A 21213-nucleotide genomic window follows, 5' to 3' on the forward strand; every position below is an offset into this window, starting at 1 on the left:
GCCTCTTGTTGTCTGCTGGTACTCGGCTCCTGGGCCTCTTGTTGTCTGCTGGTACTCGGCTCCTGGGCCTCTTGTTGTCTGCTGGTACTCGGCTCCTGGGCCTCTTGTTGTCTGCTGGTACTCGGCTCCTGGGCCTCTTGTTGTCTGCTGGTACTCGGCTCCTGGGCCTCTTGTTGTCTGCGGTACTCGACTCCTGGGCCTCTTGTTGTCTGCTGGTACTCGGCTCCTGGGCCTCTTGTTGTCTGCTGGTACTCGGCTCCTGGGCCTCTTGTTGTCTGCGGTACTCGGCTCCTGGGCCTCTTGTTGTCTGCTGGTACTCGGCTCCTGGGCCTCTTGTTGTCTGCTGGTACTCGGCTCCTGGGCCTCTTGTTGTCTGCTGGTACTCGGCTCCTGGGCCTCTTGTTGTCTGCTGGTACTCGGCTCCTGGGCCTCTTGTCTGCTGGTACTCGGCTCCTGGGCCTCTTGTTGTCTGCGGTACTCGGCTCCTGGGCCTCTTGTTGTCTGCTGGTACTCGGCTCCTGGGCCTCTTGTCTGCTGGTACTCGGCTCCTGGGCCTCTTTTTGTCTGCTTGTACTCGGCTCCTGGGCCTCTTGTTGTCTGCTGGTACTCGGCTCCTGGGCCTCTTGTTGTCTGCTGGTACTCGGCTCCTGGGCCTCTTGTTGTCTGCTGGTACTCGGCTCCTGGGCCTCTTGTTGTCTGCTGGTACTCGGCTCCTGGGCCTCTTGTTGTCTGCTGGTACTCGGCTCCTGGGCCTCTTGTTGTCTGCTGGTACTCGGCTCCTGGGCCTCTTGTTGTCTGCTGGTACTCGGCTCCTGGGCCTCTTGTTGTCTGCTGGTACTCGGCTCCTGGGCCTCTTGTTGTCTGCTGGTACTCGGCTCCTGGGCCTCTTGTTGTCTGCTGGTACTCGGCTCCTGGGCCTCTTGTTGGCTGCTTGTACTCGGCTCCTGTGCCTCTTGCTGGCTGCTTGTACTTGATACTTCCTTGTTATGTGTTATATATTTTATATATTTTGCTTCCGTACTTCTTATATTAATTCATATGTTAATTATTTATTTACATTGTTCATACAATAATATTTACTTCCCAGTTATGAATAAACAGTTATGCAAGTTACAAGTGCTTGTATTTATTAATTGGCGACGAGGATAAAAAAAGAAACTACACTTTATTACCTTAAATTCATTACCTTAAATTTATTACATTTCATTATTTAATTACCTCTTTTTATTGTTCATACCCACACTAGTAAACTACATAATAGAAATATTACAAAACATTGATTCAATAGCAGATTTGAAGAAAGTACGGGCTATTGTAAAAGGCCAGATTACAAAGGCAGACAGACTGTTAGATGATGTATCCACCATACCATCAGAAGTTTTACAAAACAGAGTGGATTTATTAGAAGAAAACTGGAAAAGATTTGAGGCAGTTCAACTGAAGATAGAATTGAAGTCAAAGGAAGAAGATGTTGATGAAGAAGTTAGATACAGAGTTGACATGGAAGAACGATATTACAAAGTAAAAGATAAGTTACAAATTAGAAAAACACAAATAGAACTAGAAAAAGATCTGCAACAAGGTAGTACGATGACCAACAGAAGTAATCATATGTACCGTTCTCTTACTTCAGCTATATCATTCACCCCTTTTCAAGACGACGAAACGTTCAAAAACTTCATCAGGCGCTTAGAGATTTTTATGCATTTACATGGACATGGACTACAGCCCAGGGACAAGGTTTACACCCTTCTTCATGCCTTGTCTCCTACCCTACATCAGAAATTGTATGATTTGTGTGCGCCTGAGAACCCGCTGGATAAGACCTACTCAGATCTGGTAAAGTTACTACCAGATTATGTTGACCCTCAGCCGAGTACATGGGCACTGCAGCATAGATTTTTATCAAGAGTACAGGACCCATCAGAATCTGTGAAAATGTATTCTGCTGAACTCCAAAAATTAACCACAGATTGCAATTTTTCATGTGAGAGTTGTGGGAAAACCACAGCCAACACACTTTTACGCATGCAGTTCATCAGAGGAATTAAGGATGCTGATGTTAGAGCAAGGATACTACAAGAAAAAACAACTAAATCATTTCATGACGTGGTTAAATTGGCAACAGCAATGGAACTATCCAAAGATGAAAGTTCTCTGGTCAAAACATCAACAGATTTTACAAACAATACTGTTCACAAGATTGGAAACAAAAAATCGAACTATATACCTAAGAAAACTAGCCTTCACCCTTTGACAAATTGAGAGGAAGATGCTACCGCTGCGGCTCACGGGACCATAGAGCCAACAACTGCAAGTTTGCTTCTGAAACGTGTCACAAATGCAAAAAACAGGGTCACATAGCCAGTGTCTGTGTGCAAGCAAAGGAAACAAAAGTTCATCAGACTGAAGAAGATGGAAACTATAGTTGTCAAGAAGAAACTCATGAAATTTACAAATTGAACAATAGCAGTAGTGATAAAATAAAATACTTATTGATATTTTGCTAGAGGGGAATCCAGTCCAGATGGAGCTGGATACAGGTTCAGCCATCAGCACGTTACCGTATAATATGTTCAAGAAACTTAATACGAATAGAAGACTTTTTAATACACAGCTACGACTTAAAACATATACAGGAGAATTATTCAAGCCCAAAGGCGTTGTGTTTGTTCAATGTTCATACAAAAGCCAGAGTTTTACGGGTAAACTCTATATTGTAGACGGTCACTTGGATCCTATTTTCGGTTGAGACTGGCTACGGGAAGTAGAGTTGGACTGGAAAGAAGTAAAAGCAATCAAACAAGAAACTGGAGGACGTTTAGATGAACCTCTAAACAAATACACGGATGTTTTCGAGCCAGATATAGGAAAAATACCTGATCAACTAGGCCACTTACAACTGGTACCTGAAGCTCGACCAATATTTATGAAAGCAAGGCCAATACCGTATTCCTTGAAACATAAGGTAGAAACGGAGCTAGAGCGCTTAGAAACTGCAGGAATAATAACAAAGACAGACAATTCTGAATGGGGAACACCCATAGTAGGCCTACCATTAATGAAACCCAATGGTGAAGTTAGAATATGTGCCGATTATAAGGTTACGGTGAACAGACAAATTCAAGACGAACACTATCCAATAGGTACCGAGAATTGAAGATATTTTTGCAAATATGAGCGGTGGCAAGATTTTCTGTACTCTGGACTTAAAGAAGGCTTACTTACACCTACAAATGGATGAAGCAAGTGCTGACATCCAAACCTTAAGTACACATAAGGGACAGATCAGAGTTAATCGACTCATGTTCGGCGTTAAAGTAGCTCCTGGAATTTGGCAAAGAATCATGGACAAGGTCTTATCAGGTATAGAAGGCACTCAATGCTTCTTCGATGACATAATCATCCAAGGAAAATCAGAAGAAGAGTTGCTCACTCGGTTGGAAATGGTACTTCAAAGGATAAAAATGAATGGACTAAGGTTAAATAGAGATAAATGCAAGTTTCTACACAAACAAATTGAGTACTTAGGTCACACTATAGATGCCCATGGAATCCACAAATCAGAAGATAAAGTTAAGGCTATCAGACAAGCAAGAAGACCCCAGAATGTTAGTGAACTGCGAACCTTCTTAGGTCTTGTCAACTATTATAACAGATTTATCGAGAACCTGGCAACGATTCTCAATCTGTTACATGGACTACTAAAAAAGGAGAAGAAAAGAATCAAAATTTTTTGTAATATCTGTAAATTTAGATTTATTTGTCTTGTAACTATCTATATTAAATTTCTGTGTATGGTTTAATACAAGTGGACAGATCAATGTGAACAAAGCTTTCAGAAGGTCAAGGAGATCATTACAAATGAAATTGTAATTGCTCATTTTGATCCAGTCTTACCTTTGGTATTGGCAACAGACGCATCTCCGGTGGGACTTGGAGCAGTACTGTCACATAGATTTCCAGATGGAAGTGAAAGACCTATAGCCTTCGCTTCAAGAACACTGACAAAACCGGAAGAGAAATCTAGCCAAATTGACAAAGAGGCTACTGGAATTTATTGGGGAATAAAAAAGTTCTTCCAATATTGCTATGGACGTAAATTCATCCTAGTAACGGATCACAAGCCGTTAGTTACAATATTCAATCCTGATAAAAACCTACCTTCTATGTCAGCTACACGACTTTTTAACTACTCACACTTCTTATCAGGTTTTGACTACAAAATAGAGTTTAGACGAACAAATGATCATGGAAATGCAGACTTCCTTTCAAGATTCCCAATTGAAAAACATTGAAATGCCAGCATGGACCAGACTGATGTTTTCTATATGAACCAAATTGCAACGATCAACCTAAACCATAACCTAATTGCTCAAGAAACGAAAAGAGATGAAAACATGCAACACTTGCTACTAGCTTTGGAAACTGGAAAATCGCTGGAGCACTATGGTTATCATAACGGTGAGCTGTGTCTACATGATGGTTGTATCATGAAAGGTTGGAGGGTGATGATTCCTAGATCTTTATAAAAACATGTCCTCGAAGAACTACATTTTGGTCATCTGGGTATGGTAAAAACCAAAGCCTTAGCACAAAGCTTTTGCTACTGGAAAGGTTTGGACAAAGATATAGAAGATAACATTTCAAAATGCAGACAGTGCAGGGAAAAACAAAATTTACCGAAGAAAGAAATTAACCATCCCTGGGAACCAGCAAGTGAGCCATGGGAGAGGGTCCACATAGATTTTGCTGGGCCAACCAACGGAAACTACTTTTTGTTGGTAGTGGACGCATTCAGAAAGTGGGTTGAAGTCATACCTATGAAGAGTATTACATCTTCATGGACAATCAGAGAGCTGCGTAAAATATTCACCACATTTGGACTACCAAGTGTTATAGTCTCTGATAATGGTCATCAGTTCACCTCTCCTGAATTTAGTAACTTTTTGAAGAAATGTGGAACTTTGCACAAAATGACAGCTCCTTACCATCCTTCTTCGAACGGCCAAGTCGAACGCTTTGTACAAACGATAAAGAAACTAATCAACTGCATGTCAGACGAGCCAGGTACACTCGAAGAAAAGCTTCACCAACTGCTGATGAAAGTACGTCAAGCTCCAAATTCAACTGGTAACAGCTCATACTTCTTGATATTCAACAGAAGGATCCGCACATACTTAAGTATACTTTTACCTAAGAGAAAAGAAGAAACAAAACAACCCAAAGGAATAGTGAGATACTTCAAACCAGGTGAACGAGTACAAGTACGGAACTATTCCGGAAAATGTAGATGGAGCTACGGAAATGTCCAAAGTAGAGACGGCCACCTTCACTATTTTATCAAGATGGACGATGGACCAATTTGGAGACGCCACATCGATCAAATGTTACTTACAAAAATTTAGGGGGAGACCACTGTTATATATTTTGCTTCTATACTTCTTATATTAATCCATATGTTAATTATTTATTTACATTGTTCAAACAATAATATTTACTTCCCAGTTATGAATAAACAGTTATGCAAGTTACAAGTGCTTGTATTTATTATTATGTATAGGACTTTTTGTCTCAGTATTAAGCATAAAGTTCACTGTAGGACTCGATGTTCTAGAGACTGCAGTACCTTCCCCACTTGAAGTACTACTTAAGAAATTTTCAGTATCAAGTGAACTTTCTGAATTGCCTATCAATTTACTTAACATGCCGTATCTTGATTTTCCCATGAATGGCGGTTGTCTTGAGCTACTTTGATTGGTATTTCGGAATATGAAAGTTCGATGTGTTTGCTTAGGAGGTACTTTGGCTATTTGGTCACATCGTCTGTTTAGACTTCCCTGCCTTGTTTGGGGCAATGAGCTAAGTAGAGGGCTTTTGTAAGAAGTAAAATCTTTTGGCACTTCACAAGCTCGAAGTTGATTGAAGTGTCGTTTGATTACATACCCTTTGTACCATATTCTGATAATTTGTACCATAATGTTACAATAGTTTGACACTCATACCATCATGTAACCACAATTTCTGTTTAGGTTGGCAATATGCAAAATCAGGCGATATTTCTAATAAAACAGCTCATGGCTATTTCCCGTGACGTCATATCACGCCACCATCACACCACCTTTCCGAACAAGCCTAAATCCCCTCTCCTCACGTCAGTCCACACCATGAATTAGTCCCGTCAAAACCGTATACCCTTTGCGGCCCTCTGAGCCCTTTTGAAATGTAACAAGTGTATTTATTACAACGCCCCATCCCTGACCCCCAAACGTACAGTACGATGCCGACGTACTGTACAACTGGCGACGAGGAACACGGATTATTATCGCGTTTTAAAAGTTAAATTCGCGAACAGAGTGACAGTGCAAGTGATAACGACTGTCATGTAGTTGTTGGTTTACAGTTAGTTACCTTGTAATCCGCACAAATACGGACCGATCCATTTGCTTTTGGAATCACAACAATTGGTGTTCCCCACTCAGATTGATCCACTTTCTCTATTATGTCTTCCTTTTCCAGTTTAAATAGTTCGTTCTCAACAGCTTCTCGAAGGGCGTGAGGTACCGGTCTGGCTTTCAAGTACACAGGTTTTGAATTATCCTTTAGTTTTAAAGAGCATGTAAAGTTGGGGGTTTTACCAATACATTGTTCAAAAACGCTTGAGAATCTTTGCTTGATGGATTTGATAACAGTGTTTGTATCAACCTCTGGTTTCTTCATACTAACAAGATTAATGTTGTGTAAGTTAATTTCTAATTTTCAGATCCAATCCCTTCCAAGAATAGGATTTTTAGGTAGATTTATAATGTATAGATCTTCTCTGCAAGATTTCCCTTCATATCTTATGCTTAAGGTACAAACCCCAATTGGTTTGAATATTTGTCCAGTATAAGATCGAAAAAGAGCACTTGGTTTGCAAACTGGAACACGTAAGTCTAGTTTCTTGAAGTCATCATTGTTCATTATGCTAACACGACTTCCGGAATCACAATTAAAAACGTTGTTGTTTACCATTTAGAGATACGTTTACCATCATTCTGTCATCTCCTTCATCATTATTCAATACATTTATAATCCGTTTAACGTCGTATTCATATTCAGAATCAATTTCATCAACTCTTTTTACATTTTTGTCTGAAGACTGTATTTCCTGAATTTGTTTTGTTATACACACTTTTTCTATGTGTCCATCCTTATGACAATATCTGCAATTTAGTTCATCTATTAATCAACAGTTTTGTGTTTCGTGGTTATTCCTTCCACAGTGTAAACAGGCATCTGAAAGTCCTAGTTTTTGTAGCCTTTTGTTTTTGTTGTCTTTCTTTTTGCTTGAGTCATAGACTTTACCATTGGTTAAGAAATGTTTGTTTCTAGGTCCGATTTTGTTTATGGTTGTTTTACTGATTTTGTAAATGTCATTCTGATTATTACCGGCTGTATATAAATTATGGTTGTCAAGTTTTGATGCCTCTATAGTTAAGGCGATTTCTAGGGCTTTTTCAAACGATATTTCACCCAGTTGTAAGAGTTTTTCTCTGATGTCTGAGTCATATAAGCCTCTGATGAATTGAGCCCTGACATGAGGCTTATAACTGATTTTTTGTATTTTCCGTCTTTACACCCAGATTTGAAATCTGCTGAACTAAGCTGAAATCTGAAATCTGATTTATTTGAAACTAAGCTAGTAATATATTAATAAAAACTCAATTTATTACTCTCCCTGTAGCAGCACACCTAGGTACTCATAAAACCAAATGTTATTGAAATTTATTTAATTTAAAATCAAATCAGGGAAATGAAAACTCACTTAATCTGCAGGATTGCTGTGGTGGGGGTATTTTGGCTATTCTATGACATGCAGAGACGGTATCACAACCTGTGATTGCAAGGAAAATGAATAGGTTGCTGCATATCTCTTGAGGGAGTTGAGAACACAAAACACTGAAACATTTTTATTATTTGAGTTATTAACGGCCGCCATTTTGAAACGACTTGATCAAACTCGACTATTGACAACAAATGCCGAGATAATGTATTCAAGTACGTGTATGCCAAATTTCATTAAAATCGGTTCAGGCATTCGGTCATTATAGCCAATTCATGGTGACCCAGCATCCTCTTACGGCCGCCATCTTGATGACGTCATTATGGATGACTGAGGTCCTTAAAAATTGGGGTCTGGGCGGTTTTAGGTTCAGGAACTAGTATACTATAACCACATAAAATTGCAGCCTCCCCGCCAGAACTGAAATATTCTGCCACTATATGCAACTATACTACCCCACTATAATTTAAAACACTTCTGGAAGAAATTTGTACAAATATCTAATATGTTGCTTTTTATTAAAGTAACTGGCAAACACAGATAAAAAATAGAATAGAACAACACGTTCATGTGGCTTATATATTTGTTTTTAATTTTTTTTATAATTAATCTCATAGAGTGTTTATTGTTCAGAAAATTATTGCAACAACTGGGTAGTGAGAAATGATTACAGGAGGTAAAAAAAGTAGACCATTGCTTTTGTAAAGAGGTGCTTGGGTTTCCATGCATGCATACCTGTAATATTCATAATAGAGGAAAAATAAACAAAAAAGCTTGTACAAGTAAAAGCATATAACAGATGCAAAAATACACGTATAGTATAATATACACATTTCAAAGAAATCTATAACATTCTGATTCCAAACCGGGTAAAAAACTATTCACTTGTTATCTGTGTTTACTTACTCTTGTTTTGTAGAGTACTTTAAAGAATTGTGTAACAAGGGAATCTATGTTTGATCAAAAGAATATTTTGAGATATGAGCTGTTAAAAACTTATCATACAAAGAACACACAGACGTTAAATAATATTTAATTCCAAACCACAGTTCAAACAGTAAAATAACAGATAAAACATATCGTTTTAAAACTACTTCTTTATCCCCTCTTTTGGAAAACAATTTTAAGATTAGTTCTTTAGCTGTGTACAGAGAGGAGTCATGCAGCCAACTCTCCTGGGATGATGTCATGTCATTCAAGAGGAAACCATTGTGAACGTGTTAAGTTTTCTATGCTTTTATATGTGTTTTAAGATTCAAGGTCAGTTGTTTTCGGCTTAGGACCAAAAATACTTAAGAATGTGTCTTGAGTCAGTTTTGTGATCTAGGCAACTGTTAGCTTTGTGAACCATCTTAGGTGAGGTCTGGAATACTCTTTTAAGGTACGGTATCTATAATCAACTATAAACCCTTAAAACAGTCTATATTGTTAGTATACTATAAAATAAATTCAAAATCATAATTTCAGAAAAAAAAAATCATTCAATCTATTGTACATGAATATAGTTTTGTACAGGACATCCAACTGTCATGAATTTTGAGTTCCCTTAAAAGTTCTTTGTGGTTATATTATCTTGAAAAGGCCATGTTGTTGATACTAGTATGCTTCACTGTAGTTTTATAGTCCTGAAATGTTGTTAAATAAGACATACTTATGTAACGGCTTCTTAAAAGGTACAGTGGAACCTTGATAACAAGTCTTATTTAATAATCCCTCTCATGGGGATTATTAAATAAATAAGACTGTTATCAAGGTTGACTTCTTATCGAGGTTTGCAATAACATGTGATTAAGGGTAATATGAATTCTAGGGGAATTAAGTCTTCTTATCAAGGGTGTGACTTGTTATCAAGGGTCTTGTTATCAAGGTTCCACTGTATTAATAGCATTTATAACACTGTGAAAAAAATAACTAAACCATTGTGAGCCAAATGGTATAACCACAACGAACCCACACAATTTCACTATATAAAACACACAAAGGGTGACAGTTTTTGATACTATTAAGTACTGGTACTCCGTTATCATTAATAAGCATAATCTCATCATTCACATTACTGTAAATACTGTAAAAGTCTATGGGCCACATAAATGGACATACATTTGCATTCACCACTTTGGGCCCTGAACCTTAAATTTGATTATAGTTTTCGGGTAGAACAATCAACAGTCACTACTTATTACCAAAACATTACATTAAATAATATTTTAGTCAAAGGCAAAGGCTATCTATCATCAAACAAATTTCAATGATGGAATAGTAGTGCAGTGCCATATAATAGTGTAACATGTTACTAGAGAATCTTGAACTTTCAAAATATACTTATATAAGAAACTAGAGAGCTGATCTTGATTAAAAGGAATATAGTTTATAAACCCAAACTTATTTTTACTATTACTTAAAATAGTTTATTGGTTTTGCTGTGTGAAGAACCAAACTTGAGAGCTAGGAAGAATGACGTCCACAGCAGCTTTCCAACAAAGAAATCATAGCGATTTGTTTGAATCAAATTTTCTGTACCATTGTAGGGCCTACATTGTAAATTTTTGGAAGGAAGAAGAGCCATTTGGTTTTGGCGCAGTAAGTTTATCCCCCCCCCCCCCCTTACAATTTAACCCTTGAGGTTGTTAACTAATTAAGATAATATATATATATATATCTATATATATATATGTACACAGTGCTCGATTTGGTAAAAATTGAGGTAGTGGAACTGTAACCTATTTAATATGATTTGATTAGTAAATATTTAAGCCAAGATTTTGGCCTTCCCGAAAGAGAGGTAGCCTACTGGAACTGTTCCGCTGCAAATTGAGCACTGTATATCTAAATTATATATGTTAGTTAGCACAATAACTGGAGCAATAAACAGTATCAGCAATCTGACACTACTTTTAGTGAATTTCCCTATAGGGAAGTAGCTATTACCGTAGGTGGCACGGCAAGACCTTGGCCCGGGGCCGATTTAATTTTTCATTTTGATGTCCCCAGAGGCCAAAAACACCATTCGTTCAAATATTTATATATGTAGGCCTATAGATAACTTGAATAAGGCAGCATAAACTTGAATGAGTTTGCGAACCAGCATTATCGGACCATGGGAACGGGGTTTTATGGGGTAGAAAATGGTTTTTCTCATTTTTACCCTCAAAATAAAAAAATTCCTAATTTCTCTGTAGACCTTTTTAAAGAGCTTAAAAAACAAATAATTTAGTATATCAAAGTGTTTTTGTACAGTTATTGGTAACGGAGAAAATAAAAAAAATTTTAAATTTAAAATTCCCATACTATTATGGAGAATATTGTAAAATGTTGTGGTTTGCTTGTTTATGGATATATTTTGATCAAACTTGGCAAATTTATTTATTTTGTACTCAGCTATCAATATTTACTAAAAAACACACTTTTTTAGTTTCTTTGTAGCAGCAAACCTAGGTACTCGTTAAACCTAATGTTATTAAAATATATTTAATTAAAAATTAATTCAGACAAATGGAAATTTGCTTAGTCGGCAGGTTTGCTGCGGCGGGGGTATTTATCGTTTTACTCCAAGACGAATGTTACCACCCTGTATATTTACATGTATATGTACATGTATTTAGGATATGTTTACATTATTTTTATAATTCTAAAAAAAAATTGGTACATACCTGCCTGTATTACATAACTATCAAATCATTCAAGGAATATAATATTTTGAGAACAAATTTAAAAATATAATATATGTAACTTATATAAACGGTACATTTAATTTTTTTTATAATAACTTTTGCACCATAGTTTTTACAGCAATGGGAGTTATAATATTTTGTTCAGAATTTAATTAAAGGCTGTAACATACTAAAATGTTATCAGCATCGCTCAGGGCATTTTCAAGATTTTTCCGTTATTTTATGGGTTCTTATTAGTCCAAGAATCTTAGGAATAATAAAGCCATTCGATCTAAAAAATTCAGACCAAGTGGAAACTTTGCACAGTTGTTTAGTAAGCCTAAATAAATAAAATTTCAAAGTCCCCATAAATCCCTGCTGTGCTTCAGCCGCCATCTTGGAAAATGGCGGCCAATTTTCACTTTTTTGACAATATTTTACAAACTATTGGTATTAGAGAATTTTTGTAGATACAAAAGTTAAAGAACGTCTAAAAATACATCTTTTTTATATTACAAGGTTTGCTCTATCTCTAATGGTTATTGAGATAAATAATAAAAGTTAGTATTAAATAAAAAAATTCTCATGTTATTCTTATTGAGGAAAATGAAATTGTTGCAGTTTGCTTATTTATGGATATATTTTGATCAAACTTGGCAAATTTATTTGTTTTATACTAAGCTATTAATATTTAACATAAATATACACTTTAGGTACCCTCCCTATAGCAGTAAACCTAGTACTCGTTAAATTTAAAGTTATTTAAATAGGGAATCTATCTTACATTTTTAGGATATATTTTAGTAATGATCCAGTCCGGCAAATGAAAATTTATTTTTTAGACATATTAACAATAGTTTTCCCTTATTAATATTAGTAAGTTTAAAGGTCACTCACTATATTTTCACTACTTACATGGTAGGCCTACTTATTACTCCCGGTATAATTATTTTGTCGGTAAATATTAGGAAATTCAACCGCACAGCCGGAATTTTTGGGAACTTTTACCATTTCATCAACTAGTCTCACTGTGCTTAACTGTGCAAAATTTCAATTTAGTCCGGATTTTAAGGTTCAATTTCCTAATATTTACCGACAAAAAATTATACCGGGAGTAATAACGTAGGTACCACTTAAGTTTAGTAGTTTTTTTTAGTAGTTACATGGTAATGACAACATAGTAAGTGGGCTTTAAATCATAATACTAATAAGAGAAATGATTGCTAATATGATTGAAAAATGAATATCCATTTGCCTGACTGGATTTTTACTAAAATATATCCTAAAAATGTAAGATAGATTCCCTATTTAATTAACTTTAAATTTAACGAGTACTAGGTTTACTGCTATAGGGAGGGTACCTAAAGTGTATATTTATGTTAAATATTAATAGCTTAGTATAAAATAAATAAATTTGCCAAGTTTGGTCAAAATATATCCATAAATAAGCAAACTGCAACAATTTTATTTTCCTCTATAAGAATAACATGGGAATTTTTTATTTAATACTAACTTTTATTATTTATCTCAATAACCATTAGAGATAGAGCAAACCTTGTAATATAAAAAAGATGTATTTTTAGACGTTCTTTAACTTTTGTATTTACAAATATTCTCTAATACCAATAGTTTGTGAAATATTGTCAAAAAAGTGAAAATTGGCCGCCATTTTCCAAGATGGCGGCTGAAGCACAGCAGGGATTTATGGGGACTTTTGAAATTTTATTTATTTAGGCTTACTAAACAACTGTGCAATGTTTCCACTTAGTCCGAATTTGTTAGGTCGATTTTCCTAATATTCTTCCACTATGTGGGAAAATCGCAATATAAAAAAAGTCCAAAAAATGAAAATAATAATAATGGAGATACTATGGATTATCTTTTTAAACATATCAAATTTCATCAAAAGCGGACCACAGGCGTGGTCTGTAGCTCTGTACACATCCACTCATACAGACACACACAGAAACTCTACAATTTTGACAAAAACTATACTTTCTCCATGTACTATGGTATAAGGAGAGAAAGTAAAATGGTCTGAATTTGGTAGAAATGTGCAAACCTATGTTTATTTGAATGAGTTTGCAAACCATCATGATCGGGCTATGGAAACTGGGGTTTATGGGGGTTTTTATGGGGTAAAAATTGGGTTTTCCAATGTTTGTCAATATTTATCTTTATCAATAAAGCTCTAAAACTCCAAGTTTTGCTATTTCTTTCTAAACCGTTTTGTAGAGCTTAAAAAAAAAATAATTTGATATATTATTGAAGCGTTGTCATGTGTTTAATGGTTTAAGAGAAAATAAAAAAAAAACTGTAAATTTAAAATTACTATTTTATTCTTATGGTAAAAAAGTAAACTGTTGTAGTATATATTTTGTTTATATATATTTTGATCAAATTTGGAAAATATATTTACAAAAATAATATTATTTCATAAAAAAACACTCTTTTATCTTCCCTGATGCAGCAAACCTATGTAAGTTACTGGTTAAACTATTGTTATTTTTAAGTAGGGAAGCCTGCTTCACTCCAGATGGCAAGTGCCTCCTCTATATCTATTCTATGCTCTGTGTCCTAAATTTACTTTATTGACCTTTTAATTGTAATGGCGATAAGGAAACTTCGTATTACAGGAGTTTTGTAAAGCCTAAAAATAACAAAATTCTTTTAGTGGGAATATTGCCTTTGCCCTAAAATATCTAATTTAGGGTTGCAATTTGTAGTTCTGATGATTAGGACTCATTTCAACAGTCCATCTAACTAGGCAGATTAGAATTTAGATGACCTATTGAGAAAAAATCGCAAGTGAGAGACATGCACTTCTATTTTAAACATGGTAGCCAGCCAACCTAGAGACCGGGAATACGTGCAATTTTTTTAAACAGGAAAGAGACAATTTTTTCCTTGAATATGGTATGGGCCGAGAGTTCATCAATATCCTATTGTTGAACCTCCATTTATTGACAGTGTATCATTGGTTCTTTTTTAAAGTTCACTTTGGAAATCATGGTCACTGGTGACAAGTGTTGTTGCGATCACGGTATCATAGAGACTGAGTAATATGGTAACCCACTCACCTTTTCTATTTTTTTCAACATAGTTTTATATCCAAGAGAAAAGTAGAAATTGCGGGAGTAGAAGTTGAATCAGAGGCATTATTATGACTGCATAAATCTAGATTTCATTCCGTCACATTCATATTAATGATACTTTATAACAACATTGTCCCCCTCCTAATGGCCCTAACAGCTTGGATGGCTATGGTCTCCTTAGAATAAACAACACCTGTAGCTCCAAAGAAACACTACTGTGGACGGGGACTAACTACAGCACTACAGTTGAGTTATATTACAGATGAAGGGTGCTGTATTACTGCTGGCCCTTGCAGTGGTGATGGCTGCGGTCTCCTTAGAATAAACAACACCTGTAGCTCCAAAGAAACACTACTGTGGACGGGGACTACAGTTGAGTTATATTACAGATGAAGGGTGCTGTATTACTGCTGGCCCTTGCAGTGGTGATGGCTGCGGTCTCCTTAGAAGAAACAACACCTGTAGCTCCAAATAAACACTACTGTGGACGGGGACTAACTACAGCACTACAGTTGAGTTATATTACAGATGAAGGGTGCTGTATTACTGCTGGCCCTTGCAGTGGTGATGGCTGCGGTCTCCTTAGAAGAAACAACACCTGTAGCTCCAAAGAAACACTACTGTGGACGGGGACTAACTACAGCACTACAGTTGAGTTATATTACAGATGAAGGGTGCTGTATTACTGCTGGCCCTTGCAGTGGTGATGGCTGCGGTCTCCTTAGAATAAACAACACCTGTAGCTCCAAAGAAACACTACTGTGGACGGGGACTACAGTTGAGTTATATTACAGATGAAGGGTGCTGTATTACTGCTGGCCCTTGCAGTGGTGATGGCTGCGGTCTCCTTAGAAGAAACAACACCTGTAGCTCCAAATAAACACTACTGTGGACGGGGACTAACTACAGCACTACAGTTGAGTTATATTACAGATGAAGGGTGCTGTATTACTGCTGGCCCTTGCAGTGGTGATGGCTGCGGTCTCCTTAGAAGAAACAACACCTGTAGCTCCAAAGAAACACTACTGTGGACGGGGACTAACTACAGCACTACAGTTGAGTTATATTACAGATGAAGGGTGCTGTATTACTGCTGGCCCTTGCAGTGGTGATGGCTGCGGTCTCCTTAGAATAAACAACACCTGTAGCTCCAAAGAAACACTACTGTGGACGGGGATTAACTACAGCACTACAGTTGAGTTATATTACAGATGAAGGGTGCTGTATTACTGCTGGCCCTTGCAGTGGTGATGGCTGCGGTCTCCTTAGAAGAAACAACACCTGTAGCTCCAAATAAACACTACTGTGGACGGGGACTAACTACAGCACTACAGTTGAGTTATATTACAGATGAAGGGTGCTGTATTACTGCTGGCCCTTGCAGTGGTGATGGCTGCGGTCTCCTTAGAAGAAACAACACCTGTAGCTCCAAATAAACACTACTGTGGACGGGGACTAACTACAGCACTACAGTTGAGTTATATTACAGATGAAGGGTGCTGTATTACTGTTGGCCCTTGCAGTGGTGATGGCTGCGGTCTCCTTAGAAGAAACAACACCTGTAGCCTCAAATAAACACTACTGTGGACGGGGACTAACTACAGCACTACAGTTGAGTTATATTACAGATGAAGGGTGCTGTATTACTGCTGGCCCTTGCAGTGGTGATGGCTGCGGTCTCCTTAGAAGAAACAACACCTGTAGCTCCAAATAATCACTACTGTGGACGGGGACTAACTACAGCACTACAGTTGAGTTATATTACAGATGAAGGGTGCTGTATTACTGCTGGCCCTTGCAGTGGTGATGGCTGCGGTCTCCTTAGAAGAAACAACACCTGTAGCTCCAAATAAACACTACTGTGGACGGGGACTAACTACAGCACTACAGTTGAGTTATATTACAGATGAAGGGTGCTGTATTACTGCTGGCCCTTGCAGTGGTGATGGCTGCGGTCTCCTTAGAAGAAACAACACCTGTAGCTCCAAAGAAACACTACTGTGGACGGGGATTAACTACATCACTACAGTTGCTCTGCAATGGTATTTATAACACTGTGGAAAACATGGGTATGTGTATCCGAGCATAACCTTAGTAGAATAAATGTTTTAAAATCTATTACTTTATAGTATAGATTCCGATTTTGAAAGAACTGAAAAGATGGCAGGCATTTTGCGAGTAATGAGAAGACCTTGATTAAATTTGATTGATCAAATATAGTTATAATTTAGCTAAAAGCTCCATCTCCTCAAGCTCATTGATAAAATGTTGAAATTTTAACTAATAAGAGGTGTAAATTCAATAGTCACTGGATCATTTTGAGAGTAACAAGATAATTTAAACTCTTATTATTAGTTGATTCAAACGATCCAGTGGCCAATCCATAATGAAATACAGTTTTACCAATAATTTCTTAGGAACGGTAGTGTGGTTGAGATTCAACATTTCTTTTGACTAACTACTAAAAATCAGAGATTATGAAAATGAAAATGAAAATGAAAATGAAAAACGTTTATTTATCCCAAGAATATAAACTAAAACAGAGAGTACCTATACAACTTAACAGTACAATATTTCTAAAATAAAATAATATATGAATAATATATAAAATAATATATAAAATAATATACACCAGAAACAAGTGTCAAATGGCCTGGAAAGTAAAAAAAAGGAATCTGGTGCTATAGTCCGTCCAAAAAAATCCAGGTGGTTTGAGGGAAGTCCCCTCACCACTTATTACAGGTTGACAAAAAAGTCTGGAAACGGCTTGATATCTTTTTAACTAAATTTGTTAGAAAATTCAAACCTTTCACATCAACTTATACGTATGAAAACTACTTTTTGCAAGCATTACAATTTTTTTACCTTCACCAGGGGATCACGGCCCATGAGGAGTAGGTACATAATCTTTAATGTATGCATAGGTTGATATGCACATAATGTTAAAGGTCTGGTCAAGTGGAGTTCATTGCCGGAAACCGCGTCAAAAAAGGTTCATCCGTTACAAAATGGTGGCAGTCCAAATTTCTTGCAGAATATACCATGGTGGAAGGAAAAAACATAGGTGTGCTATTCCCACGTATTCTGACGTCACTCGGATTGCAAACAAAATATCACCTGATTGTAACTGTCAAATTAGTATGTATTTGTTTTGATTTTATTGTTTTTGTTTTTATTATTATGAAAACAATAACAACCAAATCAAAACAAATACATATACTAATTTGACAGTTACAATCAGGTGATCTTTTGTTTGCAATCCGAGTGACGTCAGAATATGTGGGAATAGCACACCTATGTTTTTTCCTTCCACCATGAGAATATACCTGCACATGCCTTAATAATACTCATAGTCAACATTAGCCGGGAAATCTGAAACCCGGTTAAATTTGTTTTGAAGAATGAATAAACTTAGTCCATGAGCTAGTTTACTTTAAAATACAATTTCAGCTCTCAAGCTAATGTTTAATACGGGTATTTACCAATACTAAGGCCTGTGCAGGTATATTCCACAAGAACTTTGAATAGCCGCCATTTTGTAACGGATAAACCTTTTGAGACGCGGTTTCCGGCAATGAACTCCACTTGACTAACCCTTTAAAATTATGTGCATATTAACCTATGCTTATATTAAAGATTATGTACCTACTCCTCATGGGTCGTCCCCTGGTAGAGGTAAAAAAATGATAATGCTTGGGAAAAGTAGTTTTCATACATGTAAGTTGGATGTGAAAGGTTTGAATTTTCTAACGAATTTAGTTAAAAATATATTAAGCAGTTTCCAGATTTTTTGTCACCCTGTATATGTTGCAGCTGACTGACGTTTTTGCAAACCTCAGCTTTTAATCTATTATTTTAAAGGTAGGGTCATGTGGAGGATATAGATTTCTTCCCCTAAAACTGCCTAAATTTTCTTAACGGAGTATAATGAGCCTAATCCTCGAATTACCATCCCACCTGTTGAATGAGTATTTTGCTATTGTGTCAAATTCTGTTCAACCAAGTGTAGATACCTATAGATCATTTTTACCATCAATCCAACTCACTTTGTACAGTAAACTTCCATTTTCCATTAACTATAAGAATTCATAATTTAATAGATTAAAAAAAAACTCTATCTGATTTTCTAAAGGACCAATCCTACTACTCTCTAGCGACTACATGGACTACATGGACGATCGCCTTTCATCATCATGACCTGTCAAACTGATGTCACGTTTTGTTGTTGTTGTCATTGTCATTATTTATTTGTCTTTCACATGTTTCAACTCTTTGTATGTTTACCATGACTATTTCTTGACTTTTCCTATTGCACGATCTGTATGCTTAAAGAAGTGAAAATCTATTGTCTATTTAAATTATGTAATGTGTTTTTACTTATATCCATAACTATGGTGTTAGGTTTTTTAAATGTTATCTCCAATTTTAGGGTCTATAATTTATGATTGTGCTGTACACCCTTGTGTCCGGTATTAGATGCTACATTATTTCTAAAACTTTAAATGGTACTAATTTGAGAGAAGTTAAGAAATAAGGTTCTATAAGTTAAAACAGAATGTAGAACCATCCCCTGTAATTGGTTTTTCTTAAGAGTGATTTATTTAATCCTATGTGGACTGTGAATATTTATTAGGTTTGTCCCCTCACTCACTTCCCTTATGAATAGTGGGGAAAAACTATTAAATATACTGTATTTTAATGGTACCTACAAAAATAAAGTTTAAAACACACACACAACCCTGTCTTGCCCAGGTCATGAGGAGCTCACCAGTCTGTAGCAAAGTTTGGTGAGAGAAGTCTAACTGAAATAAAGAGTAGGTGGGAGTTGGCAGGATAGAAGGATAGATATTTTACATTGCCCCTCAAATTAAACATTTTGCTAGTTTTGATTCCTTAATTGACCTTATCACTGTGTGTATTTCCCCCCAAAATTTATTTGTATTCATAAGATGTGTAAAGAAAGGTGACAAAAGTACCCTTAAAAATAATTATGCTCCATTGAGCTCCGGTTTCTGCTAATTAAGCTAGTTCACATCTGAGACCAAGGCCATGTTTTCTACTTTCTCTACCTCTTTTCTAGCTGGTCCATATACCCTTATTCCACTAGACCCTAAAGATTTATTAGTCTTGCTTGGTGATAGCCAAAAATGATGTAAGGGAAAATTGATGATCCCACAAAGCATTAATCATGTTATGTAATTAGGTTTCTGTGATTATGGGAAGGGGGGTCAATACCATAATTGAAATTTGTTGCAAGTTGACAAATGTGTACAGTATAAAAATTATTATATGTAAAAGTATAAAAGTGGCTTGAAAGTTTGCAGAAGGCCATAAAATGTTCACAACGAGGATAGTACCGTAGTGGGTGTTCATCATTATCCATCAAGCCACTCATTTAGTTTAGGGAACTTTGATTGCTGATCAGCATATTTTAACTACCAGGGTTTACCATTGTCCTTGGTAGTCTTATAGACGTCCACTATCAGTTAGGTGATCTCTTTTCATTCAAATAACATTTTTAACACTTTGATTTGCATGCTCCGTTAAATTAGCTTTGTTCACTACCTCACACAAAATTGATGAATGGCCTTGCCTGGCCTAATCTTACTTCGTTCAAAATATCGTTACTCTGTTCAAATGTTTACAGCCACCTCTGACCTCCCTTCACCCTTTATGCAACTACAGTCATGGCTGTCAACTAGCATTGGAATTTAATAGTGGTTGATACATTAAATAGCTTGTTCCCTATATGGGAAATTTGCTAAAACCAAGAAATCTAATCAAAGAATGTGTGTCATACTTGGTGGGAGTGTCGATTTCATTTCTCCTTTTCCCCTGCTATGATTTGGCCCTAATTGTCTCATAAGGGTGGGAACCAGCTAAAATAGTAGTAGATTAAGTCAAGAACAGAGGGGCAGGTGTCAATTTAAACTAGCTCAATTGGCCGTGACCAAGGCCTCCTTTAACACTTGGATGCGGTAGCCTTTTGAAACAGCTGTTGTAACAATTCATAACCGAGCTTCTGTTCAATTTTGAAGTTTACACGTTTGCTATTCATCTTATTACCATAGCAACAAGCCGGACAGTGCGATGTTGCCACACACCAACACCGCCTTTTATTAGAGGAGGCTATGCTGTGATGGTAGCTCCTTGAACACTTTAATTTACAGTGAGCCCTTGTAAAACATGAATGCGAGATGATTAAAATGATTAATATATTTATGTTGATTGTTTAGTTACAACGTCAACCACCACTGAGCTGTTGGAGGAGGTTAGGCTAAGGTCGCGTCGCAGAGCTCACACCATGTTGGGACTGTTCCGTCGCAGGCGTCGTGGAGTCTACGACGAATGTTGTCGCAAGAGCTGCACAGTCACGGAACTGTCCAGCTACTGTGGACTTCCATGACTCATCTTTGGCCTGCTGATCCTAACTTGATCTATCTATATTTAACTATTTTTTGGACCACTTTTATACCAGATTAAAGGTTTGAATACCTGTAGTACTGTCAAGTTGTTTTGGTTCTGACAGAGGTTCAAAACTTGAAGGTTCATTTTTAAGTTGGATACCAGGCTATTGAACTGTCATTCAAAAGTCATTCTTCACTCATCTCAGTCTTAAATACCTGACGTGTTTGCGTTATAT

General features: G+C 36.6%; 1 protein-coding gene across 1 annotated transcript; it reads left to right on the plus strand.

The window, feature by feature from the left end:
- The first annotated feature begins 4571 nt into the window (after positions 1–4571).
- On the plus strand, positions 4572–20976 carry LOC128984230 (uncharacterized protein K02A2.6-like). Its single transcript, XM_054403531.1, has 3 exons — positions 4572–5108; positions 16477–16612; positions 20807–20976. The coding sequence occupies exons 1-3, from the start codon at positions 4572–4574 to the stop codon at positions 20974–20976; spliced, it is 843 nt and encodes a 280-aa protein (XP_054259506.1).
- The last annotated feature ends 237 nt before the right edge of the window (positions 20977–21213 follow it).

This window comes from Macrosteles quadrilineatus, unplaced genomic scaffold, assembly GCF_028750875.1.
Source record: "Macrosteles quadrilineatus isolate MER2022 unplaced genomic scaffold, UCM_ALF_1.0 Scaffold_2__2_contigs__length_208266976, whole genome shotgun sequence".
Taxonomy (NCBI): domain Eukaryota; kingdom Metazoa; phylum Arthropoda; class Insecta; order Hemiptera; family Cicadellidae; genus Macrosteles; species Macrosteles quadrilineatus.

What these genes read in the sequence shown, in the direction of transcription:
- LOC128984230 (XM_054403531.1), top strand. Translation starts at nt 4,572, where the DNA reads ATGGTAAAAACCAAAGCCTTAGCACAAAGCTTTTGCTACTGGAAAGGT. An exon ending in TTCACCAACTGCTGATGAAA is followed by an intron (nt 5,109 to 16,476) that starts GTACGTCAAGCT and finishes GTTATATTACAG; the next exon opens with ATGAAGGGTGCTGTATTACT. An exon ending in ACTACAGTTGCTCTGCAATG is followed by an intron (nt 16,613 to 20,806) that starts GTATTTATAACA and finishes TTGATTGTTTAG; the next exon opens with TTACAACGTCAACCACCACT.